This window comes from Phytophthora parasitica (assembly GCF_000247585.1).
Source record: "Phytophthora parasitica INRA-310 unplaced genomic scaffold supercont2.20, whole genome shotgun sequence".
Taxonomy (NCBI): Eukaryota; Oomycota; class Peronosporomycetes; order Peronosporales; family Peronosporaceae; genus Phytophthora; species Phytophthora nicotianae.
Window position 1 is genome coordinate 768,415 of NW_008649006.1, and position 17,787 is coordinate 786,201.

General features: G+C 52.0%; 7 protein-coding genes across 12 annotated transcripts; 5 read left to right on the plus strand and 2 right to left on the minus strand.

The window, feature by feature from the left end:
- Nucleotides 1–46: 46 nt before the first annotated feature.
- Nucleotides 47–796, plus strand: PPTG_10109 (hypothetical protein). Its single transcript, XM_008905377.1, has one exon. The coding sequence runs from the start codon at nucleotides 249–251 to the stop codon at nucleotides 717–719; it is 471 nt and encodes a 156-aa protein (XP_008903625.1). The 5' UTR covers nucleotides 47–248; the 3' UTR covers nucleotides 720–796.
- Nucleotides 797–822: 26 nt separating this feature from the next.
- On the plus strand, nucleotides 823–3,896 carry PPTG_10110 (hypothetical protein). Of its 5 annotated transcripts, XM_008905380.1 has the most exons (6): nucleotides 823–1,216; nucleotides 1,284–1,388; nucleotides 1,454–1,911; nucleotides 1,983–2,063; nucleotides 2,135–2,395; nucleotides 2,465–3,896. In XM_008905380.1, exons 1-6 carry the CDS (start codon nucleotides 842–844, stop codon nucleotides 2,583–2,585), a joined length of 1,401 nt encoding a protein of 466 aa, XP_008903628.1. In that variant the 5' UTR covers nucleotides 823–841; the 3' UTR covers nucleotides 2,586–3,896. The 5 variants fall into 5 exon arrangements, with proteins under 5 accessions (XP_008903628.1, XP_008903630.1, XP_008903626.1 ...); XM_008905382.1 differs by having other exon boundaries at nucleotides 1,983–2,395; XM_008905378.1 differs by having other exon boundaries at nucleotides 2,135–3,896.
- PPTG_10111 lies at nucleotides 2,357–5,274 on the minus strand (the record flags this gene model as incomplete). 2 transcript variants are annotated; one of them, XM_008905383.1, is made up of 11 exons in its annotated part: nucleotides 2,405–3,010; nucleotides 3,072–3,190; nucleotides 3,267–3,730; nucleotides 3,951–4,003; nucleotides 4,084–4,157; nucleotides 4,235–4,526; nucleotides 4,593–4,647; nucleotides 4,717–4,792; nucleotides 4,851–4,914; nucleotides 4,975–5,087; nucleotides 5,152–5,274. In XM_008905383.1, 11 exons carry the CDS (start codon nucleotides 5,272–5,274, stop codon nucleotides 2,611–2,613), a joined length of 1,833 nt encoding a protein of 610 aa, XP_008903631.1. In that variant the 3' UTR covers nucleotides 2,405–2,610. The 2 variants fall into 2 exon arrangements, with proteins under 2 accessions (XP_008903632.1, XP_008903631.1); XM_008905384.1 differs by having other exon boundaries at nucleotides 2,357–3,010; nucleotides 3,072–3,730.
- A 299-nt stretch (nucleotides 5,275–5,573) lies between these two features.
- Nucleotides 5,574–8,664, plus strand: PPTG_10112 (hypothetical protein; the record flags this gene model as incomplete). Its single annotated transcript, XM_008905385.1, has 9 exons — nucleotides 5,574–5,798; nucleotides 5,867–6,062; nucleotides 6,128–6,343; nucleotides 6,418–6,533; nucleotides 6,599–6,838; nucleotides 6,904–7,058; nucleotides 7,154–7,691; nucleotides 7,750–8,280; nucleotides 8,351–8,664. 9 exons carry the CDS (start codon nucleotides 5,574–5,576, stop codon nucleotides 8,570–8,572), a joined length of 2,439 nt encoding a protein of 812 aa, XP_008903633.1. The 3' UTR covers nucleotides 8,573–8,664.
- An 80-nt stretch (nucleotides 8,665–8,744) lies between these two features.
- Nucleotides 8,745–12,217, plus strand: PPTG_10113 (hypothetical protein). The gene has a single exon (XM_008905386.1). It carries the CDS (start codon nucleotides 8,836–8,838, stop codon nucleotides 12,073–12,075), a length of 3,240 nt encoding a protein of 1,079 aa, XP_008903634.1. The 5' UTR covers nucleotides 8,745–8,835; the 3' UTR covers nucleotides 12,076–12,217.
- Nucleotides 12,218–12,402: 185 nt separating this feature from the next.
- PPTG_10114 (hypothetical protein) lies at nucleotides 12,403–15,062 on the minus strand (the record flags this gene model as incomplete). The annotated part of the gene is made up of 1 exon (XM_008905387.1): nucleotides 12,403–15,062. One exon carries the CDS (start codon nucleotides 15,060–15,062, stop codon nucleotides 12,489–12,491), a length of 2,574 nt encoding a protein of 857 aa, XP_008903635.1. The 3' UTR covers nucleotides 12,403–12,488.
- A 1,094-nt stretch (nucleotides 15,063–16,156) lies between these two features.
- On the plus strand, nucleotides 16,157–17,666 carry PPTG_10115 (hypothetical protein). Its single transcript, XM_008905388.1, has one exon. It carries the CDS (start codon nucleotides 16,189–16,191, stop codon nucleotides 17,533–17,535), a length of 1,347 nt encoding a protein of 448 aa, XP_008903636.1. The 5' UTR covers nucleotides 16,157–16,188; the 3' UTR covers nucleotides 17,536–17,666.
- Nucleotides 17,667–17,787: the final 121 nt, after the last annotated feature.

Sequence of the window (17,787 nt, forward strand, 5' to 3'; positions counted from 1 at the left end):
GCTCGTTCCGCCCTGCATGTCTACATGTATAGCTCTTACGTCACTGCCACAGTTGCTGGCTGCCAGTCAGGAACTACGTCTTGTTCGTCACGACCAGTTTCTTGCACTGACGATTCCTCGCAACGGTTTTCCCGTGGTGAGCACCTCTCTACTGGTGGCTGCGTGTTCGACATTTTAGTGAAGCATCTCGTACCCATGTCGAACTGGAGTCTTTTGGTCACTTCCCGTTTTGCCGCCTCGAAGCCAGGATGGCACCCAAGTTTTCGCGAGCATCGGATCTCTCTCAGCGTTCATCCATTCTTGTGCAGGATGTGGGTCCTGACGACCTTGATCTCGGTGACTGCTGGAATGGGCATGCTGTGAGGCCTGCACCACGTTGGCGAATCGCATACGCCGAGAAGAAAACACGGAGCGGCCCCACGTGGGGCTCACGCTTCGTATCGCTCTCTTCCAATGTGCGCAACGCTGGCGCTGCGATAACCACCCGCGCGAAGCAAGTTCGTATCCCCACGTCAACCCGCTTCTCCCTCAGTCGACTGTGTAAACCCACAGCATTATCAAGAGCAGCTTCCATGCCGACTCAGCGCGTGCTCAAGGAGTCCGACTTCGACGACTGCGATGGCCAACCCGAGCCGGAAGACGACAGCTATGGCTCAGAGACTGGCAAGAAGCACTCGAAGCTCCATTCATCCCACTCGTGGACCCAAGGCAGCTCCTAGAGAAGAGTTGATATGCATAAAGAAAGTGAGGATATCATAGAAACCAATAGAGCGTTATGAAACCACTTCAACTTGTCTTTTGTGCCACACCAATTATACATAAAAGCAAAAGGTGGGCAGGCATGGGCAAGCATGAGCGGGATTCAAGTCGCCTTGACGAGCGTAAGCGGCACAAACGGCGGCGCGATGAGGATAAGAAAAAGAAGCACAAGAAGCACAAGGACAAGGAGCGCAAGAGCCATCGGCGACACAAGCGGAGCTGCCACAGCAGCGGCAGTGACAGCGATAGTGATAGTGATCGTGTCCCTGTCGCGGACTACATGAGGGCCATGAAAGTAGTGCGTGAGCTGCTGACGGAGACACCGGGGCTGGCCAGCGATCTACTGGGACTGCTGCAGATGGTGGACGATGGAGAAGTAGCCGTAGTCGGTGGTATTGAGAACCGACGGATCCGCTCTAAGCTGAAGGAGCTGTTCCCGTTGCTGGGACTGGTAAAGGTTGGTGGCATGAGCTGGAGTAAAGAGACGGTACGCTGGCGATACTAACTGGTAGTTGCTGGTGCAGCTGAGAGAACCTAAGGGTGCATTTGCCAAGCCTCTCAAGGCTAAGGACAAGGGGGAATGCCTAATGGAGGTGTTCCAGAGAATGCTGTCTGGAGGCAGTGAAAAGGTTGGTGGTTCATGGTGATGTAGTTGACGAAGGTGGCTCTAGGATTACTAATTGTTTTTCTATAGGATTTGCCTCAGCCAGCTACTAAACGAGAGCAAGGGGATAGTTTGACGATGGAAGATGCTGATCCTGTTGAAGAGAAGCCTGCGGTGCAAAAGCCGATTAAACGAGACTTGCCCATTGGACCAGCACTACCTCCTGCATCGGGTAGAACGCTTAGCCGTGATATTGAAAATGATGACGATGATGATGATGATGATGACGAGGTTGTGGGCCCAGCACTACCTGGTATGAAAGGCTTTCGGTTAGCAGACGAACACGTGGAGGCGGAAATGATCCGTAAAGCAGAACAGTTGGAAAAAGAGCAGTGGGAACGCACACGTGATGGTGGCAAAGACAAAGAGGGCAAAGAGGCTCCAGCGGTGCGAGAAGCGTGGATGACTATGATGCCGGAAAGCTCAATTCTGAAGGATTCCCTAGGACCTCAAAACAGACCTCCAGGCAAACCTGCCGCATTTCGCAGGTACAGTCTGATGCGTTGGTTTCTTTTGTCACCTTTGCTAACCGCTGCGTGTTGTCGCTTTGTATTTGCAGTAAGGAGCCGGCAAGAGTAGACAAGACTTGGTTTGACTCTCCTGAAGAACGAGAGCGTGCGAAGCGCGCCAAGCTCGACATGTACCAAAATCTGCTTCTGACGACGCCCTACTGCGAAGGTTATACTAAGCTACTTCCGTTGCTGTCTATAGGGAGTTAATTGGTTACGTCCGCGAAGAAAACGCTCCTAGTACTGCAGCTGCTAGTAGCATGCCAGCGACCATGGGACAGCCTACTGTGAACGAATCGATTCTTCCAAATGCGAACCCAGAGGCAGATGAAGAAATGCGAAAGCAAATGGAAAACCTTCGGAAATCGCGAGGGCCATCGCTGTTAGAGCAGCACCAGCGCAAGCAAGCCGAACACGCGAAAATTGGAGTAGGATCCACCCAGAGCGTCGGTGGATGGAACAGGTTTGTAAATGCAACTTCACTGGAGCGAATTAGATATTTTTCTCATAAACTTTTACCCTTACAATGCAGAGACCGAGACCTTGCAGTTCGCCGGGGAATGTCTGGGGACGACGCAGAGCGCATGATCTCGGCGGCGAAACAGATCAACTCCAAGTTCACTGCACCGACAATTTCACGGCAGTTCTTGTAACTCCACCCCGTGCAGTCAAGATACCTTACGACATTTTAACTTTACCCCGCGTAGCAACCAGAACACGTGAAACCGCGTTGATGACTATGGAAAGCATAGCTAGAACCCACCCCACCCCGGCGTTCCAGCGATTGCAAGACAGAGCAGCTTCAATAAAAGTGAGGAAAGACTTATGCTGCTGCTGTGAGGCAGTACCAGAAGCCGGGGCACAATCGACCTCCTTCTTATCTTTGTAGAGTTTCCCCACGGCCTCCTTCATCATCTTCTTCTGAAAGTGTTTCTGCTGCTGAAGACGGTGTTTGTGCCTTAATTCAGCTCGTGAAATATCTTCTAACTGCTTGTCAAATCGATCGACAAGTTGATCACTGGCATCAAGCGATGTTGATGGGCCACGAACAATTTGCTTTGCACGTGAAATATCAGCACTATTGGAGCAACAAGCAACATTAGAACCAACCAAAAATGAGCTCAGTGGAGCTGCCGTACCGGGCATCGTCAAAGTTGTAGAGCTTCGCTTTGGCCTTCGCGCGCTGTTGGAGTGCTTTAACGCATTTGGGATCTATTGCAAGGACTTGGTCGCACATCAATCGAGCTTTTTCCCATTGCTGACAACACAACAACACAAACCGTATTAAAGCAAGCCCACTATACACGATGACAAGATACAAGTCCCAGAGCCACCTCCATCATTAGCATACATGCTGCTAAGTTGCATGTGAGCGGAATCTGCAGCTTTTGTTGGCAAGCGATCTTCTCCTCTGTAGTGGAGCCGAAATCCAGCGCAGTAAGTGCCTGGATGTAAGCTTCTGCTGCTTGATGATAGTTTCCTTTGTGGAAAGCGTCGTTCCCGGCTTGCCGCTGAGTTGCTACCCAATGTACCTTAGCTGACTTGTCCAGTTGAGCGACTTGCTGCGCTGAGTGCTTCACTCTAGCCTTCGTGTCCAGGTAAGCAATCTCTTTCTCCGACGTGTTGAGCATGATGCCATTCTCCGTTTTTCGCTGCAAGGTCACAGACCCGCATAAATCAGTAGCCACTGGAGCCATGACTTCGTTGATAGTGGAGAGCATCTTCGACACGGTATACGCTTCTGGCATCGTTTGGCTCGGGTTTCTCGCGCTCTTGGTTGGCAACAAGACTTTTTCTCCTGCACGAACACACTATAACTGCTACACTATTTGCAGTCGAGAATTCGGTCACTTTTAACACAGTGCATTGCGGTTTCATTTCCACGTCAGTCTACTAAGTAAGATCACGACTGTGGTCGGTATCTAGCATCATTTGTATCACCCGCAGAGTACAAAAACGTCAGCTTCTTTTGCTTCGACTCTGCTTCTCCATCGCTCTTTGCTTTTTCGTCTTCAAACCTGTTGCTTTTCCAATCCGACGCAGCAACTGCAAGCTCCACCACCGTGAAAACCTATAAAATACAAAACATGCATATCGGGATCTAGAAACAATCCGAGCAAATGATATCAAGAACACTCCTACTAAACGTACCGGAAAATCGGCAGCTTTTTAGATGCTTCGTTGCCTTCTGAAACAGGGTCACATGCTATTGCTAGCAATAAAAACTGAAGATATGCAACATCGTAGCCACAAAAAAACGATTAGTTGCCTGTCACAAACAAAGATACAAACCAGCACATACCACCGGAAAGAGCAGAGCGAAGATGCCTTTACTCACGAAGTTTGGCACAAAGAAAGTGGCAAGTGTGAACGGGCTCCCAAATCCTGCGAAGTATGCCCAGTTCTGCTCCAAATGCGCCAGTCTCCGCTCAAGACTCCAGCCTGCCAAGGACCACTTGTACTCGAAGCAGTATAGCGAATACAGCCAGCTTAAATGGATGAAGCTCGTCGCAGGCCCAACGACCGGTATTAAGTAAGACAGTACAGTCTGCAACAGAAAGAAGGCCACGAGAATTGCTCGGTACATCTCATCCCTAAAACCATCAAGCGACAGCATTCAACACTGGTAACCACAAAAAGAATGACTATCTTGCACTCACCGAATCATATCGGTCACTGGGGTCGGCGACGGCTTGCCATGAAGCTGCATGTACGCTGGACAAAGCAATCACCATCAATACAATAAAACTTCAGATTTAAAGGTTCCAAGATAAGTACACATACCGTCATCGGCAATTTCTTGGTACCAAATAGTGTTCAGGATGAAGCTGATACAGTAGATCGGGTACATCCACAACACCTAATGCACAAGATATCAGTACAATGCAACAGCACTAACGATTCTAGCCGATATATACCTGGTACAATAGGAACACGAAGCCATCTACTCGATCCCGTACATCATCCACTTGAGTTGTCGTCCTAAAGCAACACTAATTAGAGCACAATAAAGGATGCGTAAAACGGAGAAAAGTCTCCCACCCGTAGGAAAAAGAACGATGCAACAGCTCTCCAAACATGTGGATCACCGGGATCACCGCCTGGTCAAAGAAGTAGATACTTCCCAGGAAGATAAGACCATTGAGCACGAAGCACTAATTTGTACACAACAGAGCATTTTAGTCTGGGACCTGTAAGTTCAATTATGGGCGTTCGAACCTTAACGCTGGACACACAGATGAGGCGAGACTTGAGGTAGAAGAGCAAGATGCGGTGCAGCGATACAGCGTGCTGTACGCCACCGCAGAACTCGCGGAAGCCAGCGCTAAAGGCGTCCGACATTTTTGCACGAATTCTTGTTTGTGTGCTTCTTCAAGGCAATGGAGTGCATCTCATTGGTCAATTTAAATAGTCCCTTCTGAGATGCACAGGACTATTATTTGTGACTAATTTCCACATCTTGGACTCAGTATGCTGTTAATATCATCAAAAAAATTGAGCGGACTATTTGTTTTGACCAATTAGAGGACTTAAAAATATGACATAGTCCATTAAAAATTTGAGAGTATTATTTATGCGACATAGTCCAAATTGTAATTTGTGACTGGATGTTGACGCTGATGTTGAAGCAATTTTAGGAAATGGCCCAGGCTCGACGCAAAGGAGCTGAGTGCGAGGGTGTGGCCTGTGAGCACGCGCTGGGACAGCAGCCTTTGCGACTATACGAGTATCTCTGGTCCAATGCGAGTGACAATATTGACGACAGCGGCAAACATATCTTCTCATTCGTACTCACGGATACGGTAGTGTTTAAGCGGCAGAAGCCCGTCAAATGGCTCTTCACCTCCAAGCAAGAGCGGGGCAAAGTTCGTGACAAAGCTAACACGTTATAGTATTAACTATCTTTGAACTGATTGCTGGTTTGACGTTGCAGATTCTGTCCAAGACCAAGAGATTTCTCTCTGTTGCGCGAGTGCTTCATGAGTTTCTGGTACCACGATGGGCATCGAACACATTGCCCAAGCTGGACAAAGATAAGCAGATACTCGCAACGTATGCATACCTAGACCGATCATCCGCGTTTGGCCACATGCGGATGGTTATAGAGCACCTGGACAAGGCGGCACTCAGTGAGCTATCACTTTGACACACAATGGGATGACTTGAGAAAACTAACGAAAGAGTTCCTGTTTAGAGCATTTGCTAGAAGCGAGGGAAAAGCCTGGCTTTAGCGTCCTACAGCGCTTTATTCCAACCAAATCCGGATATAACCACACTATTCGATCGGACTACACGGAGGATAGCTGCACTGTACAAAAATGCATTAGTCCGTTTTTGCTGAGCGACACGAAGATTTCTATGTTGCAGCGCACTGCAACGTTCGAGATCGATGATCCTTTGCTTCGCCATCGTATGTATAGGTTCCACTGATTTAGTGTTGCATGTATTGACGTTTTGTACTGTGATCTTCCTGAAATTCAACAGGTGACGTGACGGACAAGGAAGTACGGAAAACCATCGAAAAGATCAATGCTGAAATAAGCTCCCATCTGGAATCCATCGTAGGAAAAGAGATGCTTCGCTTCATAAATTACTTCAAGGTAACAAGCCATTATCTTTGGCGATCTCTGGACGTTGGCTCACTTTGTTTTCTTCTTTATGAAAGATTGGGGCTGACCACCACATCTATCTACTGTGGAGCTCAATGCTATCTTTTGATGCTGGAGTAAGAGGAGCTGCCAGACATTATAGCCTTGCACTGGGTAATGCTGTTTCCCTGTCAAATAATGGAGACGACCATGAAACACCGCCAAAAATGAGCCAATCACTCATCGGCTGTGCAGCCCAGCTAAAGGTGTGTCCGAATTGCAATCGAATGCTTCCAAGAGGCGAAGTACAGTATGTGGTAAGCTGAAATTGATCTATTTGCTAGGTATGGTTGATTCATTGGCCAGTGGTGCTCTGCTCTAGGTTACCAACAAGTCGATCATTCGGCAATTTGAGCGTGATTCAGTCGATAGCGCCGGTGAAGAATCTGAGAAAAAGATCCCGACTACGCTTCGAGCTATCAATGGATCCATGCAAATCAAACGATTGAAGCAATTGGAACAGTCGACAGCTTACCTGTACGTTTATCTTGAACCCTGCTAAAACCCGTCCAAGTTGAGCCGAAGAGCTCCTGATCTAATTGTCAGAGCACTACTTCTTTGATATGGTGTAGATACCAGACTGTACAGCTTTGCTTGACTTGTGCTCGGAATATCAACATGGACACCAAAACGTGTAGCCCGCCAAGCCGAAATAACAATGAAGATGTCATTGCTGACGAGAGCATCGTGGAGAAAGATTTGGCAATTCAACCTGACCAAGGGTTACCCGCGAAAATCAAGCGTAGCAGTTCTACTAAAGTGGAGGAAGTAAGGGAAGCCCGAAAGCCTGTCGTGGTAGTACATACACGAGCATCCTCTGCTGGTTCGATGCGCATGAATTTCTCCAAGAAAAACATCACAAAGGGTAGCAACCAGTATCGACAGCACCTACTGCGAGTCCTTCCTCGTTTAAATGCGCTCGACCCACCAGAGTTGCCACCTCAAGATCGGATGCGTCAACTGGCGTTCCATTTGAAGCGCACCTTCGGCCACCCATCACTACGCTTTGCGCTATCAAAATGCAATATTTTTCCAGTTGGATCAATGGTACCTGTTCGCACGCTGGGTGCGGTCTGCAGGACAGAATTATTGATGTCGGCAGCTCTCTACGTAGGCAAATGTATATCCTAAACCATTTGTTGTGTACTAACTACATTGTGAACGTCAGTGGACAGAGCTATGCCAAGTACAAGAGTCATCAATTAGTCCACAAACTGTTGACATTGACGCTATTGACAGTTTACTCGCCGGTAGCCTCAAACCTTCGAACCAAACTACTCATTCTACTGAGGAAGCTCGTTCTCATCCGCGGCACCGAATAATCCGGCCTACTCGCCTCATACAGGCTACCGAAGCTTCGTGCCCTTTGATCCCCAGTGCTCCGTCAACCACAACGTGCGTACCAAAGAGACCCGATCGACCGCATAGCTGCATCCCAGCGAGCAGTTCTTCTCGTAGAGCGCGGCTTCTTTCGCTCACTGCAAGAAAAATTCGAGGACCTCCGAGCAACACCGATATTCAACGTGACTCAACTGTTGAGCCACAATCTACCGTGCGAATCGTCGATGGGATTCAGTGTCACGTGCAAATGTCCGCTAGATCCGATGATGACGGCCAGTGCGTACTGCATCTCGAGGTGGCCGAGGTGGCGAGCGCAGAAAGCAACCAAACGATGGAATTGACGCTCAAGACTACCGAAGTACGTAGATACCCGTCACCAATCGGACAGGAACATCACTAACCGCCGTCTTACCTTCACACATGCACAGATCCTCGCATTGTTGGGGAACACTCAACATATCACCAGTCAATCCGCTTTGCTTGAAGGCATCCTTCCTCTCCTTCGGATTGAAAACGCCCAGCTAAGCATCCCAGCACTGCAGCGACAGCAAGAGACAGAATTACCAGCGTCTAGCCCACGGCCTCCTCACCTGATTCCGCGACCTCCTCCTTGTCGAGCGTCAAACCACCCTCAAGTGCATTTTGAATAGCCCGCATCTTTCTGCAAAACGCCACGTGCGTGGCCACCAATGTTTTGCACGAGTGAAGCCATTTCAAATCCGTGTGGGGTGCAAAAACGTGTTGAATATTCAAAACGAGTGGCAGTGAAGCCATTTTTTTGGCGGCAAAAGTATCACTTTTCCGAGGTTTTAGTGTCGACCAGTCATTTTCCACACTCGCTTGGCTCCGTTCCGCATCATTCTCGTAATCGCCCCAGTTCTCTAACTTCTCTTCAATTGACCGACTGACCATCATGGCGGACTTCACCCCGGAGCAGCTGGAGGCGTGTCTGCTGCAGCTCACGAACCCGGACACGGAGCAGATCAAGCAGGCGGAGGTGGCACTCAAGGCCTACACCAAGCAGATCGCGTCCGTGGGCGGTCTGCTTACGCAGCTGCAGCACTCGGCCAAGCCCGAGGTGCGTCAGCTTGCTGCTCTCATGCTGCGCAAGAAGATCTTCAAGCACTGGCCCAAACTGGACGCGGCCGCGCAGGCCCAGGCCAAGCAGGCGCTGCTCAGCCGCGCCGCCGAGGACCCTGTGCACGCCGTGCGCTCCACTGTGGCTACGCTCATCGCCGCGCTTGCCCTGCACGAGGTACCAGCCGGTAACTGGCCCGAGCTCATGGTGTTCATCAACACATGCGCCAACAGCGCCATCGTGGACCAGCGTGAGATGAGCATGAAGCTGCTGCAGCTGCTGGGCGAGGCCATGGGAACGTCGCTTCAGCCGCACTTTAACGACCTCAAGCAGCTGTACGCTAAGGCTCTGCAGGACCCTGAAAACCTCAAGGTTCGTGTGGGCGCCATGCGCGCGGCCTGCAGCCTCGTGGAGTTCCTGGAAGAGAGCGACCTGCGTGGCTTCCGCGACCTCGTGCCGCTCATGATCACGGTGCTTCAGCAGTGCGTGGCCAACGGCGCCGAGGCCGAGGCCGTCGAGTTCATGGACGTGTTCTCGGAGATCGCGTCGCACCCGTTCCCCATTCTGGACCAGGCCTTCCCTCAGTTCATTGACCTGCTGCTGCAGATCATCCTGGCCGAGCAGCTCGAGGTGAGCACTCGTGCGTCGGCCAGTTACGCTATTGGCGAGTTCATTAAGAAGAAACCGAAGACCATTGGCAAGAAGAACCTGGTGGCCAAGATTTTTACCACCATGCTGGACATTGTGGCCGCCGACGAGGCTGTGTCTTGTGGTCTTATCTCTAACCTGCTTGAGCGTGAGAGCAAGGCTGACGGTGACGACGATGAGGACGACGAATCGCCCGGCCACTTGGCCCAGCAGACCCTCGACTCACTGGCCCTTAGCGTGCCAGCCAAGTACCTGAACCCTGTGGTTTTCGGTATTTGCAACGAATACATCACGTCGCAGGACGCTCGCAAGCGCAAGGCCGGTGTATTGACCCTCGGTATCCTGTCGGAGGGATGCTGCGAGTTCATGTGCCAGAACCTGAATGAGCTGCTGCCGGCTGTGTACCGCGTCGCTCAGGACGCCGACCAGCACGTGCGTGAGGCTGCGTGCTTCGCTCTTGGCCAGTTCGCCGAGTTCCTGCAGCCTACGATCACGGACCACTACACCGATATTCTGCCTATTGGTCTCACTCTACTGGACGACGCGTCGAAGGTTATCAAGGCCACAGCCCTGTACGTACTGGACGAGATCACGCAGAGCATGGAGAGCGAGCAGGTGTTGCCGTACCTCGATACGCTGGTGACCAAGCTCGTGGCTGTGCTGCGTACGGGCTCGCCGCAGCTGCAGAAGATGGCTCTGGACGCTGTTGGATCTATCGCCATTGGCGCCAAGGACGCTTTCCTGCCCTACTTCCCGTCCGTGGCCGAGCTGATCCAGCCGTTCTGGGGCATTACGGACCCCAAGTTCTTCTTCCTGCGTGGTGCGGCTATCGAGTGCCTGGGTTACCTGGCTACGGCTCTGGGTAAGGAGCCTTTCCGTCCATACTTCGCGCCTTCGATGCCGTTCGTCTTCTCTTCGTTCGAGCTGGACGACTCGGAGCTCAAGGAGCAGGCTTTCGTGTATTTTATCAACGTGTCGAGCATCTTCAAGGAGGAGTTCGCTCCGTTCCTCGACCAGGCTGCTACCCATGTGCTGCAGGCTATTGTCAGCGACGAGGGTCTTCGTGTTATGGACGACGATGAGGACGTTCTGGGCGGTGTGGACTCGGACGACGAGGAGGATGGAGACGACCACGTGTTGCGTCACATCAGCATCCGTACGGACGCACTGAACTCGAAGGTGCGCGCTGTTGCGGCCGTGGAGGAGCTTGCGCTGAACTGCGGTGGTCCCGTGTTCGAGCCGTACATTCCCAAGTTCCTTGAGGCTCTGGCTCCGCTCACGGAGTACATTCACGAGGACGTGCGTGGCGCTGTGGCTGAGGCTCTTGCTGCTCTTGTGATCTGCTCGTTCGAAGCTTCGCACGCCTCGAGCGGTGACGCGCAGGTGTGGACCAAGGGCGACTTCAACAAGAACATCCTGACGCCCAACAACGCTGTGATCGCGACGGCTGTGATGAAGAGTCTGGTGGAGGAGCTGCTGGAGGACCCTGAAGAGGTTGTCGTGGAGAAGGCATTCAATGCTATTAAGGCTATGAGCGCCCGTGTGGGTCCCGTCGTGACTATGGACCACATGAACGAGCTGATGCGCATCACCAAGACGGTGCTTGCTCACGAGCACGTCTGCCAGACTAGCCACGAGGAAGATGAGGACGAGGACGAAGAGGAGGGCGGCTCGGTGCTGGAGAGCGCGTCGGAGCTGATTGGTGTACTTGCCAAGTGCTACGGCGAGCACTTTTTGTCTGCGTTCCAGGAGCTGTTCCCGTCTCTGCTGGCGTTCGCCACTGGTCTGCGTGCTGTGCGTGACCGTGCCGCTGCTGTGGGTTGCTTCGCTGAGGTGCTTCGCGAGTTGGGACCTGGTGCTCTGGGCTTCGTTGAAAGCGTGTTCCCGGTCGTTCTGCAGGGTCTCGCTTCGGACAACTACGTGCTGAAGGCCAACAGCGCTTTCTGCATGGGTATCCTGGCCGAGATCAGCGGTGACAAGCTGGCCAGTGCGTACGAGCAGATGCTGCAGGCTCTGCGGCCGCTGTTCGAGACCTCGGGCAACGACGAAGTGGTGACGGACAACGCGTGCGCTGCTGTGGCTCGTATGATCATCGCTGGCGGTGCCAACCTGCCTCTAGAGGCCGTGCTGCCCGTGTTCCTAGACGCTCTGCCGTTGAAGGCTGACATGGACGAGAGTCCCGTGTGCTTCCGTTGCCTGAACGGCCTGGTGAGCTCGCAGAACCCGGTTGTACTCAACCTGATGCCGCAGGTGCTTGACGTGTACGCCAAGGCCCTGGCCCCTACGTCCAGCGTGGAAGAGGAGACTCAGGCTGAGGTGAAGGTGTGCGTGCGTGGCCTGTTGCAGGCGTACGAAGCCCAGATGAAGGAGGTCATTGCCCAGATGAGCCCGGACGCCCAGGCTGCTCTTAGCTCGGCCCTTAACTAAGCCGGGAGAGTTCCTCAGATATAGGTAGTATGGCAGTGGGGGCGTAGACAAGCAGCCTCTTTCTTCGCCCACGGCTTTGGTTCTTTTTGATAAGTAGTGAGTAGGTGGGGAATATGTATAGAGATTTTCCTTTTTCATGTTTCGTCTTGCAGTCTCCATTGTTGGCTTTTCACATGTTGCGGTGCCAGTAGAAGTATACTTATCTTCATTTCACTATAGATAAAGTTGAAGTTGGATATCATGTGAAATTGAAGATCATTCACATCTTTCTTTTTGGGGAACAGACTGAGGCGGCTCTAATTGATGATGAGCCTTGACAAATCTACACGCATTACACTACGCAGTTCTCTAAGTGGATTCACTCGACATGGATAGGTTTCCGCTGAAGCGAGAGGATGATGCTTGGCGCAAATCTAGTTCTGCCCCACCGAGTCCTTCCAGGAGCCCGGGGCCTTCGTGTTCACACAAGGCTTTGTAGTGAAGGGAGCTGACGTAGCAACTGGAGTGGCCGTCGTGACGATCGGAGTATCAATCGTGGCAGTCGGAGTTGCTGATGTTACACTCGGACTAACAGTTGTCACATTAAATGTTGGGCTGGCAGTGGTGGCTTCGGGCGTTGCTGTAGTTGTGCTTGGCGTATCTTGAGCGACGGAAGTCACGCTTGGGGTGGCAGTCGTTACTTCGGGCGTCGCTGTAGTTGTACTTAGTGTCTCTGGAGCGACAGTAGAGATTGTGCCACTTGAGCTGGATCCACCACGAGATGCTGCGTTATACAATGCCCACGAGCGGGTGAGACCGTCGTCCATGGCAGCCGTCGCTAACTTTGCCAGTGCATCAGTTTGGTTGATGACAGCCTCATTCACAAGCAACAGCGACAGCCATGCGTTGGTAGTGTCGCCGCCCGTGACAATCGCTTCTTTCGACAGAATATCATCCCATTCTTCCTGGATGAACGTCCTTGTGCGAGCCAAAGCGTTAATAGGTGACACTGGGATCATCTGAATGCCGTGAATGCAGTACTTCTCGGCGCTGAACCACGTCGCGTAGTCCGCCTTGTTGTCGAAGAAGATGCCCGTGACGTGGTTGGGCACGAATTGGGGCGGGTGGATCGTGTTGTCCGATGTCATAAGGAAGTAGGTCCGCACGGCACGAGCATTGAGGCGCAGCATGAGACTGCCCAGATCTTCTACAGCCTTGTTACCCGATACTTGTCCCCACAATTTCATGCCGTAGAACAAGTTAAGGTCCTCTGATGTGCTTTCCTCATCCTTTCCATCAGCCATGGGGGTCACACCGTGCGAGTACGAATGACCCAAATACCACGAGAAATGGCGAAACTTAGGGAAATACTGGTCATCCGAGCTGGGGTTGGCAACGTCACGGAGCAGCGTCCACACCATCGTCTCCAGCTGTGCCATACCCGACCACGTCGGATCCAGTTTTTTCAGAATAGCAGACGCCGTCACCCAGTAGCCGTAGTGATAGTGGTGATCATTGTAAATTCCGTTGCCGAACTCCACATCAATATTGTTGACTGTGAAGACCTGGCTGGTCACAATGCCCTTGTAGGCGGTCTCGTAAGCAAGAGGAGAGCCGAGAGTGTTGGTAAGGAACGGCTCAACGAGCTCCTCAAGCTTTGCCAGGCAGGTGCTCAACAGCGTAGTGTCATCACCCACGACTGAGCTGTCGGCAGCCATCAAGCACAGCGAGGCATATTTCTGGTACGCCTTGCCGCTGTAGTACCAGCTACCAGTGTCCAAGCTCCAGTCGCTATTGATGTCGCTCTGCAGTGTCGACAACAGATTAATCTGTGAGGCGACGTCAGAAGAGGCCTTGTTGGCCGGGTAGAAGTCCACCTCGTCGTTTGACTCGCTTTCCGTTAGGGTCCAGCTCCCCGACGTCGTCACTTGGCCGACCATCTGACCGCGGGTGGTCGAATGCAATACAATGGCGTTACTCGACTGCGTTGTCATGGCGGTGCTCATTACTTCCACTTGGTGAGGCAGAGAAAAGTGAAGAAGGCCCGCACTATCGCATCCACTGCCCTCAGTTTCCCACTGCAACGAGTAGGTAGTGCGGGACTCCACGGACACATTACCGCCACGAATAATACAGGATGCGTAGTCATCGTACACACTCTGGTCCTTACTGTCAGGAAGAATTGCCACTCGAAGCGTACCAGTGTAAAGGGTGCTAGACACTAAGGCTGAGCCCGTGCTGTCAATTGAGAAGGGTGCACTGGTGTCACTGGAGTAGACAACCCACGTCTGGTTGTTTGCCAGTTGAATGACATACTTGCCAGCAGTCGAGTCACCTACAAGGGTCATGGTGTATTCAGACTCGATGCTAGCAGTGAGACTAGAGTATGTGACGGAGACGAAAGCCATACCGTTCACAAGAGATGAATCCATGCAGTTATCACTACCCGACATGCAGGTGCGAAGATTGACGCCCATATCGCTGAACGAGTAGATTTCGTAGTCGGGTTTCGACGCGAACTCTGTCGCCGATAGTGTGAGGTCATTGTGGAACGAGTGCAGGTAGTACTTGACGACGCCATCTATCTCATCGGCCATGCTGCGGTACGTGTAAGAGTAGCAAGCCTGAAGACCGAAAGGCGCTTCCTTGGGCAATTTCAGCGCGTATGGGTTAGACCAGGCGGGGTTGGCCACCGTGTTTACGTCTTGAGCGGTGGTGTGGATGAGGTTCCCCCACCATTTGTTGGTGGGAACCGGCTTAGTGAGCAATTCTGAAGCCACGTTGATGATCGGTGCTAACGTGGTGAGAGTGTCATAGCGTTTGAAGAGGTTGGAAGGTTCGTCGGTCGAGAACGGCGCCATGAAGTCGCTGTTGCTCGAAGTCGTGGCAGGCTGAACCGTTCCCTGTTGGGAACCACTACCGGCCTGGGACATCGTGACATTCGTCAACGCGACCGCGATAGTAGCAGTCATGGACATTGCTGCTAGTATCAACTGCGTGATCTTCATCGGTGCGTCTGGAGGAGCAGCAAGATTGAGGCTGGAGTGGGTTGCTGTTGCGCTTGAGCACTAGTCAGCCGAATTGGAAGTGAGTCTCGCTTACAAGTGAGAAGTACGCCACCGACGCGACAAGTAAATCGGTGCCGATAACAAACTTGGCGGAGACTTTGCCTCGTTGACAGGCGCGAGCCACTAAGAAAACCCGAGATCTTAGCGTTTGTGTGCACGCGATGGATACTTTCGTGAGAACCACAATGTCTGCACCTGAGAGCCTGGATCCGGCTTTTCTACTTCCACCACAACAAGCCCATCTTGTCCGTCTTGAAGCGGATTCGCTTTGGACTTCTGCCATACCTGTTGTTGCATCTTTTTCAAGCTGACCATTAACTTGACTAGTTCCGAGCCGAAACGAGACTCATGGGACGCTGATCATGCGCGTGCATACAGCTGACATCGAAACCAGAAAGTTGCCACCGCGAGTTATTGGGGTGGTGTAAATGAGGAACCGCCATCAGCCGGGACGAATACTTGTAGTGTTCACGAAAGCACCCACGTTTTGCTGAAAACAGTCGAACATCGAAGTGGCCATGAAAACAAAGCGCGACAAATAGATAATCGTGACCACACAAGTGAGTCAAGACACGGCTTCATTTTGTAGTTAGCTCCGATCCTAGCGGGCGGCATGTGGTTCTACAGAGAAGAGCGAATTTAGCGCCGACGTACACATCTGTGGTGCTGGAAGTGATATCTAGCGGTTCGCGTCGACCGTGTCAGATTTAAAGTACCTGTAACGGGCAGCTCGACCACACATGCGAATGCGTGGAAGATGAGCTGCTAAAGACAAGGCCAGCATTTGGTCGGGCTGCACTCGCGATGGGTGGTACTTTGCACCACAAAGAAATCGTGCCAACTAGGGTTTGTGACCCTGTGGTAATCCCAATATTCGCCTATAATAATAGATTGACGAAGCTGCGCGAGCGCCAGTTGTATTAAAATAGTGTGGAAGGAAGAAGTGATATCAATGTAGTCACTGCCGTTCCCTGATTGTGATTGGCTAGCCACTTCAACTTGCTTAGTTACATTTCTATTTTTTTAGAAACGTAACCTCTTGCGTAACCTTGTGCATGTATTTGACATGCCGCTCCTGCACAAGCGCCCACGGGATGGATCAAGCGACCATGCCGACACTACCAGCCCCCACGAGGTATCAGGCTCACTGTCTCCAGCCGTCGACGCTGCGGTTAAAAAGCTACAGCGAGCGTGTAAAGAACTGCAACTGTCGAGTCTTCCACGCGTGATGACGGGGCGTGAGGACGAACGCGACGAAATCTACACCGCGCTGCGCTCCTCCATCGAACAGCAGAGCGCCGGTGGCCCCATCTACATCAGTGGCCTTCCAGGTGCAGGGAAAACGTCCATTGTAAAAGAGGTTATCCGTATGCTTGAGGCTCAGCGAGACAACGGGAAGCTCCGCAACTTCGCATGGGTGGAAGTCAACGGGCTGCAGATGCCACGGCCTGACGTCGCGTATAGTGTGCTATGGAAGGCGTTGCATCCACCGAAAAGTGAAAGAGAGGGGAATGAGCCCCAACTGTCGCGTGTAAACATGAGCGCAGCGCGACTGTGCGAGATTCTGCAGCGTGAGTTTCACACCAAAAGTTCGACGCGGCCCATGTTGCTGGTGCTACTGGACGAGATGGACTTTATGTTGGCTGGCAAAAACCAGGTACTGTACAATCTGCTAGAATGGCAGACCTCCGCCTCGGCCAAGCTAGTACTGGTTGGCATTGCCAACACTATGGACCTGCCGGAGCGATTGCCTACCAAGATTCGCAGTCGACTTGGTGGTCACCGCATCACCTTCCCAGCGTACACCAGAGCTCAGCTGGAGAATATCATCCAACATCGGCTACTTCAGTTGGACATCTTTAGTGAGGAGGCAATTCAAATCTGCGCCAAGACGCTGGCTCACCAGTCGGGCGATGTGCGTCAAGCGCTGTCGCTCTGCCGCAAGTCTGCAGAAGTGTGTTTGCATCGACTTACCGAGCTTGATCGGACTGCAGCTACAACAAATGGGGGCGAGTTGTACGTAACGGGTCAAGATTTGCACGATGCACAGGAGGCCGTGTCGGTGTCAGCGCCGATGAGTCGCCTCCGTGCATGTAGCAAATTCGAGTGCACGTTCCTGGTCGCTCTGCGCATGGAAGTACGCTCAAATGCAACTCGTGGGGTCAACAAGAGTGGTGCAGAGCTGGAAGCTGTGATTGAGCGGTTTGCGATTCTGTGCAAGACTCACTCGTTCGTGCCGATCCCGCGACTGCGCGGTCTGCTTTTCATTTGTGACGAGTTGGAACGCTCGGGGATCATCAAGCAGATTTCCACACGAACGTCACGTTACCCACTGCTGGAGCTGCGGTGCTCTCACCAAGAACTTCAAGATGTGTTCCTCACCCACCATATCGGCATGCAGTTAATTTCGTAGGAATTTGAATGGATCGATCAATTACAATGGATACAGTCCCAGGCCAGTATTCATTAGTGTGAATTTTCAAACATATCATTTCACAACTGGTACACATAGCTTGCCACGCAGAAACCCCAGACTGTCCAGCCGAATGCTCCATGGGGTAAGGCCTAGTGAGAACGAGGAGAGGAACGGAGTCGAGTTGTGAATGATCATTATGGACCTTGATAAGGTAGAGAGGTCTTTCGGACTCATAAGAATGGGCAATGT

What these genes read in the sequence shown, in the direction of transcription:
- PPTG_10113 (XM_008905386.1), top strand. Translation starts at nt 8,836, where the DNA reads ATGGCGGACTTCACCCCGGAGCAGCTGGAGGCGTGTCTGCTGCAGCTC.
- PPTG_10109 (XM_008905377.1), top strand. Translation starts at nt 249, where the DNA reads ATGGCACCCAAGTTTTCGCGAGCATCGGATCTCTCTCAGCGTTCATCC.
- PPTG_10115 (XM_008905388.1), top strand. Translation starts at nt 16,189, where the DNA reads ATGCCGCTCCTGCACAAGCGCCCACGGGATGGATCAAGCGACCATGCC.
- PPTG_10110 (XM_008905378.1), top strand. Translation starts at nt 842, where the DNA reads ATGGGCAAGCATGAGCGGGATTCAAGTCGCCTTGACGAGCGTAAGCGG. An exon ending in CGTTGCTGGGACTGGTAAAG is followed by an intron (nt 1,217 to 1,283) that starts GTTGGTGGCATG and finishes TTGCTGGTGCAG; the next exon opens with CTGAGAGAACCTAAGGGTGC. An exon ending in AAACCTGCCGCATTTCGCAG is followed by an intron (nt 1,912 to 1,982) that starts GTACAGTCTGAT and finishes TTGTATTTGCAG; the next exon opens with TAAGGAGCCGGCAAGAGTAG.